An 11,385-nucleotide genomic window follows, 5' to 3' on the forward strand; every position below is an offset into this window, starting at 1 on the left:
TTTGAAGCCGCCATTGTATTTGCTGGCATTAGCATTATTAGCATTAGCCCCGCGCACCAACCAGCACGGAGAGAGAATAACTTGGGAGCGGTGGAGTGATGAGGAGGTGTCGGCGTTCTGACGATTTACTCAGAAGCAGAAGAAGACGAAGTGACGTCAGCGGCTCATTTGCGTAATCTTCCCTCAGGGAAAAGTATTCCGGTGTGAACGCGATTGGTACTTAGTGCCCTGGGGTAATAAGTGCCGGGGCACTAAGTACGGCAAAGTACTTGGTGTGAAATCGGCTATTGCAAACGGCTTGACTTGTTTATCACAAAGTGATCTGATTGGGTAGTAACATAAGATAAGTGTATTTTGTTCATTTGCATAAAAAAAATCAATTTGAACTAGTTCCATTGTTCTGTCTGAATATCATATCAGCTTAGTATCTTTACTTACAGAAAGAGGTAAACAGAGAGTGAGAGATCAGAGCAAAGATAGGTCTTTTTTTATGCCAACTATTAAAACAGAGCTTGAAATCCGGACTATCCACTGACAGACAGAAATTCACTCATGCTCGTAACAAGGTAACTCAAACAATAAGACAGGCCAAAGCAAACTTTTTCATCAATATAATTGAAGGTGTGAAAGGTAACAGTAAAAACGTTTGGCAAATCCTAAATAAACTATTAGGTAAACATAAGAAACAGGAAAATAATGCTCTAGAGTAAAAAACCAATGATGCCCTGATAAAAGACCCTGCAGTGTTGGACAGCTCTCTAAATTAGTATTTTATAAATAGTGCTCAGGACATCACAAAGCTCTTCCCGCCATCTGAGGTCTCCCATAGCCCGACTGTGGATACACATCCAGTTTTTGACCTGGAGGAAAGCACAGAGGTGGAGGTAAAAAATATAATCTTAGGGTTAAAAGATTCCCAGGCTAGGGATGCAGATGATTTAGACAACAACTTTATAAAGACAAATATTGACGGTCTAATAAAACCAATTAGCATGCTGGTAAATCAATCTATTAGCACGAGGGAAGTTCCATCATCCTGGAAGGTGGCCACGGTGACACTGATTTTTAAATCTGGGGATAAGGCAATGATGTCCAACTACAGACCAATCAGCATCCTCCCCTGTGTCTATAAATAGCTGAGAAATGGGTGTCAAAATTAATCACCAAACATTTAGATAAAGGTTTCGCTCCACTCCACCCAAGGCAGTTGGTTTTTCGTGCTCACCACTCCACTGAGACAGCTAACTGTGTCTTTGTGGAAAAGGTTATAGTGTATCTATGTAGGACAAAAGCCCATATGTAGGTGCTGTCTTCCTTGATCTCAGGAAGGCTTTTGACACTGTTGACTACCAAGTGCTCCTTACAAAGCTGACGTATTTCAATTTTTCGGCAGATTCAATACAGTGGGTTGAGTCTTACTTATCGAACAGAAAACAGTGTGTTTTGGTCAACGGTACCAAATCGCCCTGCCTTGTCAACCCTGTTGGGGTTCCACAAGGTTCCATTCTTGGACCGTTACTGTTTTCTCTGTACATTAATGACTTGCCTAATGTATGTCCTGAGTTGAATGTACAAATGTATGCCGATGATGCGGTCATCTTTGTACAGGGGAAAAATACTGAAATAATCTCACCCTGTCTCTCAAGTGCATTGGACAAGGTTCAACACTGGCTGAACAACATTTGCTTACAGTTCAATGCAAAAAAAACATTATGCATGATGTTAAGTAAACGACCAGTCAAAATCTAAGGATCCAATTTGTTTTTAAACGGAGCAGAATTAGAACTAGTCCCCCACAAGTATCTTGGAGTCATATTGGACTGAACTTCACTTTTAAAGGTGACATGTCATGCTTTTCCGGTTATTACCCATCCCCTTGTGGATGAAGGTTTTTCTCCCAGTGGTTCTCAAACTTTTTCTGTGATTCCCCACTTTGAACAGGTGGGCCTTTTCAAGCCCCACCTGTTCCGCATCGCTCCAATAAAATCGTAGGCCAAGCTTCAAATTGTCAAATGTATTGTTCTAGAACAGGGGTCTCCAACCATTTTTAGGATGAGAGCTACTTTCAAAAAATAAAACAAGTCGTGAGCTACTTTTACTCCTCTTTTTTTGTTTTTTTGCACCGTGTATATTTAGCACATTTGAACATTATTATATGCTTACCTTTAACCTTTGTGTGCTGTTTGGGTCTGTGGGACCCGTTTTCAATGTTTACTAAAAGAAAATGTATGCAATTTAATTATTTTAACCTGCTTCATTTGGGGGTGGACCTCACCTCCTCTAGGGGGGTCCGGGTGCATGCACCCCCGGGAAGATTTTTTTTTAATGTTGAAGTGAAATGCCTCAATCTGGTGCACTTTGAGCAAAAAATGAATTTATGGATACAGCTCTCAACACACTGAAAGGGAGCTGTATACTTTTCAATAATCCAAACATCTTTAGAATATGATCAAAACCAATAACAAATCATTTAAACTTGTTTATTCTTATCTTATGTTACCTATAGTTAGCATTCTTTCTTTTTACTAATCACTCCCCTTTTAAACTTTTTTTTTTTTTTTTTACTGTCCTATAGCACACATTGGAATGATTTCTTACTTTATGTTTTACATCTAGGCTATTTTAAATAGATAAATGTGTGCTCTCTCTAGCTCTCTCGCTCTCTCTCTCTGTCTCGCTTGCTCACAGAGGCTGTGTGCTCCTCCGTGGCGATGACGGCTTGCGTTAAAAAATTATAATAAACATAGGCCTATTTGTAAAGTGGGGGGATACAAACGGGATTTCGAAAAGTGTCACGGTTAAACTCCTTGTGAAGTGGTGAGGTGCCGCTCCACATTACTTTTCTTCCCGACTGCAACGCTGTAAATGGTTTTGGTTTCAGTTGTGTGTGTGTGAGCAGGCTCGGATTGGCCATCGGGAGATTCGGGACTTTTCCCGGTGGGCCGCTGCCTTTGTTGGGCTGCTGGATCTGACATAGGTGGGCCGTAGACTTTCACAGCGCCGCTGCGCCGGTACCCGCACCCGCCAGTACTGCACCCGCCGCCGCAAACACACGCTGTTGCGAGGCTCCTGCGGATCCGGCACTGTGAAAGTCCACCGCCGTTGCGAGTCTCCGACTGTAACAGTCCACTAACTCCCGTTAATCGCGTCTATTCGTGACCCACCTATCACATCAAACTCTGATGGAAACGATGTGCAGAGTCAAAACCCTCAAAGTACACCCTGTAGCGAGTAAAACTGTAAAACAGAAAATACCTCCCCCAAAACGCCTCGTTGGTGAAAAGTCATCATGACGTCATCATCCATTTGATTGCAGCGAGCCATTTAGTGGAGAAAGTGAGTACTGCTGAATACACATACTTTACAGAGATGCTGTATGCGAAACCAATGTGAGTTTGGAAAATTGCACAGTATTTTTCTATTTTAGTATACCTCAACAATGGAATTATGATCAGTGGAAATGACCATGACACCTCGCCTTTAAGAAACATATTAAGAACGTATCCAATACCGTTAAATTCAACTTGCAAAATGTTAAACAAATCAGACCTTTCTTAACTGTCAATGCTGCAAAGTCATACCTCCACTGTATGATTCTATCCCACATTGAATACTGTTTTATAAACTGGTCGTTTGCTTGTGCCACACACCTGAAACCCATAGAACAGCTGTACGAGAGCTATCAAGGTTTTTGACAGAAAGCCAAATTCATACCACCACTGTACCATCCTTGAAAAACACAATTTCTTGAGTTCTGACAAATTAAAATCTTTTAAAAGTATGTGTTTTTTTTATAAATGTTTACATGGACTGCCCCCCCCCCCCCCCCCCCCCCCCCCCCCTTAGGGGAATAAAACCCACTGGACGCTGCACTAGGTCAGAAACCAGAGGAGACTGTGAAGTCCACCGTAGACTGAACACTTTTGGACAAAATGCCCTCTCCATTAAAGGCAGCTCATTGTGGAATAGCCTCCCAACTGAGATACGTGATTGTCCCACTCTCAATAGCTTTAAAGGTTAACTTAAAGAATGGTTGAGAAACAAACATCCGTGCAATCAGCGCTAAATGCACTTTAACACAGGGGAATCTCCTCTTGCACTTTAGGTAGCTCTTGTATCTTCTCTTGCACTTTATATGTCGTAGCTGCTATATTGTATCACCATGTCATAAATACTTGTGAATGCTGCTCTTGCTCTTTTGCACTTTTTGCATATCATGCATTTGTTTTTTGCTATGTTTGTAAAATGTAATTTTCTTAAATGTTTTATGTGAGGGAACGCGGATGGAAATTAGCTCAAAGCTAAATCTGGCACTGTTTGACACATTTTAATGTTTTAAGTGTTCATTAATGTGCATTGTCCCTGCTAAATAAACGATTAAATGAAAATGAAAATGCCGGTTGGTGGCTCTGTAAAGAAACTTAATCAGCAAAAGGCAAGAAACCTTTCATGTTTACAAAGGTCGAATTCGAAAAACTCTCTTGAATCAATGCAGCCTGAAAATGATGGGGTGCGTTGGGGGCATTTTTAGCACCTTTAATTTGGGACACTACAAAAGTCGCATTTCCCATGATTGGCTAACTGGAAAACCTTTTAGCTCCATGATTTCCTGTGTTATATTTTCAAAATGAAGAGCTTTGATTAAGGAAAAGGTCTGAAAATGCCACGCAGTTTATGACTCCTTCCCTGGGCGTTATAATGACATGGCATTACAAGAAAATAAAGAGGCTTCATTCATTCTGTGTGTGATGGAGGAGAGGATTTGTTTTTGCTTTACCCAAACAACAATAAACTGTTCTGTGAAGTGTGTGCTTATTCATTCATTCATTTAGGATATAATCAGACAATTGCACCCCACTGATTGTATCCACTTTCTGAAGTAACATTTCTATTTGTGATCTAATTATTAGTCTATTTCTCAATCCCCAGCTGTAAAGCAGATATTAATTACTTGTGAAACAAATTTGCATGAGTATATTAAAGTGTACCAAAAAGGCAGAAGGCTGTATAACAATAGACTATCCTTAAAAGTGTGTGTATATATAACGACCATCTATTTTATCTTTAAAGAGGTAGGAGTCACATAGTACTCTTGGGAGAACAGAGAAAAGACAAAGACAGTCAGCGGCTTCTCAAAAATGCAATGTATCATTGCAAACAGGGAATGGAATATATCCAAGGATGCCTTCACAATCAGAACTGCACCGGGCCGTGTTGTTCGATAGTAGGAAAAGGTTTCAGCAATAAATTACTTTTCGGTTTGAGGCTCTGAAATAGATACATTTCGCCATCACTTAGGGATGTGTGGGATAACTTGGTTTGGAAACACCTTAAGGGAACAGTTAGACATTTTGGGAATTACACTTTTTCGTTTTCATGTTGAGACTGATACCATTGTCAAGTTTGTAGGGTAAATCTGAAATGTAGAAAGCAGCTGTTAGCTTTGCTTAGCACAAAGATTGGAAACAGGAAATCTGCTGCCTAAAGGTTAAACAAATCTTCCTGCCAAAACCTTAAATGTCACTACTGATTATGTATTACCACTTTCAAAATCGGTAATATGCCAAAGTGTCATCTTCCCACTTTGTTCTAGTAAGATAAATACAATAATAAGTCATCTTTAGGGGTGCTAGAAAGTGAACTTTGTTACGTTTGGACAGAGCCAGGCTTGCCGCTTTCCTCTGTTAATGTTTTTGTTGCTAAGCTAAGGTGGTTTATGGTGGCTGTGGCTTCACATGTAGGCTTATCTCACCTCACTCTCTGCACATTTCCCCTTTTTCTTCAGACGGTATAATGTTATTTGTGATAAATGATAAAAGTTGAGGGATGGAAGTGTGGCAAATAATGGTAAACTAGTTCAAACTCACCTAGCCTGCAGTACTTTAGTAACTATACTTAAATTCCACCACTGTGTAACTGTGAACTTTAACATCACCTACACAACTCACCCCAAGCTGGAAATTGAGAACTTCCAGGAATCAGTTGTAATGCTTGTTGATTCCCTGTCTGCTGTTTTAGAGGACATTTTTGATTTTGGGTCATTTCCTCAGCCTAAAAATTATTTCTCTCTCCATGGCCAATTTTGGACAGTAAGATAATGGTAATTTCAGCAAATAGGGCCATTTTAAAGTGTTCCATTCTGCAGAGCCAGGATGCTTTTGGCAGTTGCATCACCTCCCTTGTTGCCAATGTATGAGGTTAGGGAGGAGAGAGGTTGTCGAGGTTGTTTTGCTTTATTTATAATGGGGTTTTCTTAAAGGAGTCCCAGGGTGAAATGGTGGCTGGAAAACCAGGACTCGGTGATAGGAAGCAGCATAAATGTTCTGTGGATGCTGTTCACTACTTGTAGGTAATTGCAAAGATGTTGACATGATAAACATGTGTTATAGCAAAGGTCAGAAATAATAGAAGCTTCTTTTATGTATCATTTTGTATCATTTCATAATAAGGAAAATGGGGTTGGCTATAGCTTTGCATAGCTTGAGTGGTTAGTGTGTGTGTTTCTGGTGTGTAAGTGGAGAATTCCTAAGAGGGTCCAACAGGGCTAAATGGTTGCACACAGTAAATTGGGTCACTGCTGAATTAAACACCAGTGCCTCTGCTTTCAGTGGTGCTTCACTGCTGCACCACAGAAGTGCAGGTTAGAAATAGTCATGGCTTTAGAGTCCAAATAAACAGTCAAGCTTGGTTGGACAGAGAAAGTGGGACAGGTGCTGTGAGCAGAAGAAGTGGCTTTTCAGAAGTCCTCATCAAACAAGCATGCCTTCTGTCGAGGAAAGGTTATGCCAAGCGTTGTTTCTTACCCGGCTTCTTTGTTTGCATCATGGCACAACATCGGAGAGTCAGCTTCCACTTTGGGTTTCTATAACAAGAACCAGAAAAAAGAAGGGATGACATTGTGAGACAAATAGGCAGACACATAGGGAGGAGATGAAAGCTAAAAAAGTATGGCTGGCAGTGATTTGGGAGTTCCTGAAAGTTTTTTGACTGTGTGTTGAAAAGCATCTGAAGCCTTTTCTCCTAAGTGGTCAAACTTGAGGCAAAATAAAGAAATGAGACAAGAAAATAGCAGTAAAGGAAAGAAAGATGTAATTGAAAGGATTTCTTGTTGGTAATCCGTTAACACACATGCTTGCCTTATCCTGTCATTGAGAAAAAAGCAAAATGGAATTGATTAGGCGGACTTAAGAGCAGCACATTTGAACTCAACCCTTTGTAAAGCTGTTGTCATCCTGTCCCTGTGTTTTACTGTGGTCCCAGAGCTCAACCTTCTGCATCCAGTCAGCCACACTCAAGGACAAAAACACTTTGAGGGCAAGGGAATTAATATTTGATATCTAGCTCTGCATCATGTGGTGAGACAGACAGTCAGGCATACTAGCAAGCAGATGCAGGATGCGTAAAAGCCACGAGTAGCCACTCCCAACTGCAGCGCCACCACTATACCACAGAAAGCTCGTATTGCGTTGGTTGGTTTTTGCTAGATTGGTAAAAAATAAGTGCTCAGCAGTATTGGTTGGGTCTATGCAGAATAAAAACCAATGATTAATTGAGTCACACCTCATGTGCGGTCATCCCAAAGTCCTACTGTATGGTCCAACAGCACTGTGGAAGTAGTTTCAGTTGAATGGGAGACAAAACTTCACCCAATAGAATGGTGTTTGTGTCAGTTTTTTCTCATTTCTAATGCAAAGTTTCACAACCCAAACCCAACATCTTCTCCTAAAACTTACCAAGTAGTTAGGTTGCCTGAACTTTGAAAAGAGTGCAGCTTTAAAAATAGTGTGGATTAGTTTTTTGTTCAAAATGTTACTTTTTATTTCGCTTTTTCAATGTGCTAGAACGGGTTGTTTTTAAGTTTAAGATTTTTAATTGTACAGCATTGTAGGTTCAGATTCTAAGGCTATTCGGATTCAGAGGCTGACTTCGAAAACGGGTGGACACATGCTGAGCGAAAAAAGTCAATTTCGGAGGAAGCTTGGTGGATGAGTGGCTCAAAAGGCATCAAGGCTTTACCACTAAACCCAGGAGACTATAAAAGGGCCTATAATGGCTTCAAATTAGACAAGATGCATATGCCTCACTAAAGACTTAAAAAAGTTTCTGACCTTCTTAACACCCTCTGAAAATCTTGTTCTGGCTAACATGTGTACTTGATGTAGAAGTACTCAAAAAAACTTGACGTGACGTTGACAAAATCCAACAGAGAACTGTGAACCAGAGATGGCAGGAATCAATACATCAGGAGGGGATTTTATGTGAACAATAGCATCAAAAGAAGATAGTGTTTTTAGTTCAGCAGCTTGCATAGGACTGTGTCAGAATACTGTAGGGTGGTAGTACTCAAGTCAACGTAAAAGTAGCAGGAATTATAACATGAGCTTGTTGGTTATCGATGTTTCCCAAAAGCCTTTGAAACATAATCGGCATTGTGGGCTTCCCAAAGTGAAGAGACAGTCAGACAGCAGGGATGCAGCTAAAGGTTCGCAGCAGACTAAAGCGCATGGCGGATTGATTTCACAGCAGCTGAGAAAGCACTGAAGACTATGAGACACACTGAGCATGTGTGTGTGTGTTTGTGATGGTGGAAACATGCCACAGCAAAAAACGAATAAAAAATGGGGTAACTACAGAGAAACATGATTCATTTAAAATACAAACTGTGTATTAGATAACATAGACTTTGTTAACTTATCATCATGTCCTGTGGTTAGCTTCTTTGGAGGGGATGACTGTAATTTATTCGAAGAAACCATGGTAAAAACAGGGTAAAGACTCATTTCTCAAGGCTGTTTATTTATAGTAGATAGGAAAAACAAATGTTATCAACTCTGGGTATTCCAATCCAGCTATGACTGAGTCCAATCTGAAATAGTTTTTAATTACTAGCGGAATAGTCACAACAATAAATGATGTTTCTAGTTGCTTGAACTGACAGTTTCCCTATAATATTATGGTTTAATATTACATTTTTTGGGATGAAGAATTGTCAAGATCTTCAATGGAACGTGGGTCTCATTAGGAGGATGCTACCTACTACAAATCATTCAACATGTATGTGTTTGTGTCTCCTGCAGATGATGGAAAACTTTCTCTGGATGAGTTTCAAGCTTTCTTCTCCGATGGCACGCTGAACGAGGAAGAGCTGGAGAAGTTGTTTCACAGCATTGACTCTGATAACACCAGGTCAGCACTGTGTGCGTGTGTGCATCTGTCTGTCTGCCTGTCTGTCTGTCTGCCTGCCTGCCTGCCTGTCTGTCTGTCTGTCTGTCTGCCTGCCTGCCTGCCTGCCTGCCTGCCTGCCTGTCTGTCTGTCTGCCTGCCTGCCTGCCTGTCTGCCTGTCTGTCTGCCTGCCTGTCTGTCTGCCTGTCTGTCTGTCTGTCTGTCTGTCTGTCTGTCTGTCTGTCTGCCTGCCTGCCTGTCTGTCTGTCTGTCTGTCTGCCTGCCTGCCTGCCTGCCTGCCTGCCTGTCTGTCTGTCTGCCTGCCTGCCTGCCTGTCTGCCTGTCTGTCTGCCTGCCTGCCTGTCTGCCTGTCTGTCTGCCTGCCTGCCTGCCTGCCTGCCTGCCTGCCTGCCTGTCTGTCTGTCTGTCTGTCTGTCTGTCTGTCTGTCTGTCTGTCTGTCTGCCTGTCTGTCTGTCTGTCTGTCTGTCTGTCTGTCTGTCTGTCTGTCTGTCTGTCTGTCTGTCTGTCTGTCTGTCTGTCTGTCTGTCCGTCCGTCTGCCTGCCTGTCTGTCTGTCTGTCTGTCCGTCTGTCTGCCCGCCTGTCTGTCTGCCTGTCTGTCTGTCTGTCTGTCTGTCTGTCTGCCTGCCTGCCTGTCTGTCTGTCTGCCTGTCTGTCTGTGGGCGTGCAACATGGCTGTGAAGCAGCATGAAATAAACCTGCATACAGTATTTGTTCATGTGTGTATATATGTGTGTTCACTCCACCGTGCCTTTTGTTGGTGATCACGTATCTCTATCAATAATGAAAAAGAGAGGAGATGCACGCAACTGCTTTCCTGCTGCACTGCAGTTATTTTTCAATTTTGTGTGTGAGCAGCACGCTTATGTAAAATATGTGTCATTTATCTTGCAGCCAGAAACTCTCACTCTTTTTATGGAGATCATCTTGTACCAAATACCAATTGTTAAGGGACACTTTGGATATAAAGATGACAACATAAAGACAGAGATTAACAATAAGAGGAAGTATTAAAAGAAGAGTGAACAGTGGGAAAAGTCAGAGTTATCTGTTTTAACATCTTTCACATTTTCATCCTCTTTCTAAACCATTTGCATTAGTCATCCTGAATCTACAGGACATACAGTAAGCCTCTCTAAAGTACGTCTACAGTTTTGATTGGCTCTCATTGAGACAATTTATTGACATTTAATAATCAGCCAATCGGCTCATCCAGCCTGCAATCAGGATAAGTGTGCTGACAAAGTGGGATCTCGGCAATCAGAAAACTGGCTCAGTTAATTTACAAAACCTTGGAAACAGGAAACCAAGCAGAACAAAAGCTGACCTTTATAGAATCGAATTAGGCACAACGTGTAAATCCTCCAGCAGGCTACGGCAGGTTATTTTTAAATCAGTGCAGCAATTGGACCATGCAACCGCCAACATCTCTCCGACGTCAGCCATCTTTGGGATGGTTGCGCTTTATAAATCTTATTCACTGCAGTGCATGCATTTAGAAAAGTTTCTACTCATTACAGTTAAGTGGACTTGGCAGCAGCATGCCAGGGCTCAGCACTATCATGTGGCAGCAGATAAGGTTATTGATTGGTTTAAGTAAAAGAAGAAATGGCAGTGTAAGGGTTTCCTGTTGGAGCAGGAAGTTGATGGATGGAGAAGAGGGATGGAGCAGGCAGAGAATGAGCGCTGTCCTGCCTCCAGTCATTTGTCTTCTCTGTGTCTGTCACTCTTTTTGTTCTTTTTCTTTCTTTTCCTGTCACACTGCCCAGCTCTTCCTGTTTCCCTGCACCATCCTTCTCGATCAATCTTAACGCTTTCTCTTGGGTCTCCCTTTCAGGCTTCCAATCCTCCCATAGCATCTATTTTACTTCCTTTTCTTTTCCTTAGGAGGCAAAGTCTAACCCATTTTCTACCCAGCATTGATTCTGTACATTAAATAGCTTCTTATCCCATAGGTTTTACATCAAAATGTTTCAAAAACCTCATGTAACCTTTGATAGAGTTAAAAAATAGAAACTGTTATCATTAAAGAGGAACTTGAGGGATATAGTAAAGCACTTCCATGTAGTTGATGGAATTAGACACATTTAAACAAGAATCTTCTTGATGATCTGGCATATATAACCAGAAGCAAAAGTAAGATGTAGCGTTAACAGCACGTTAGCGACACGTTAGCAGCACGTTAGCAGCATGTTAGCAGCT

At 41.4% G+C, this 11,385-nt stretch overlaps 1 protein-coding gene across 1 annotated transcript in view; it reads left to right on the forward strand.

The window, feature by feature from the left end:
• The window catches only part of necab2 (N-terminal EF-hand calcium binding protein 2), a 154,681-nt gene that overhangs the window by 39,397 nt on the left and 103,899 nt on the right, over positions 1-11,385 (forward strand). Inside the window, exon 3 of the mRNA XM_079680327.1 lies at positions 9,078-9,186. Within this exon, the coding sequence (XP_079536453.1) occupies positions 9,078-9,186 (109 nt within the window). The remainder of the gene's footprint in view (positions 1-9,077; positions 9,187-11,385) is intronic.

The sequence above is a fragment of the Notothenia rossii genome (assembly GCF_949606895.1).
Source record: "Notothenia rossii genome assembly, chromosome: 5".
In the NCBI taxonomy this organism is placed as follows: domain Eukaryota; kingdom Metazoa; phylum Chordata; class Actinopteri; order Perciformes; family Nototheniidae; genus Notothenia; species Notothenia rossii.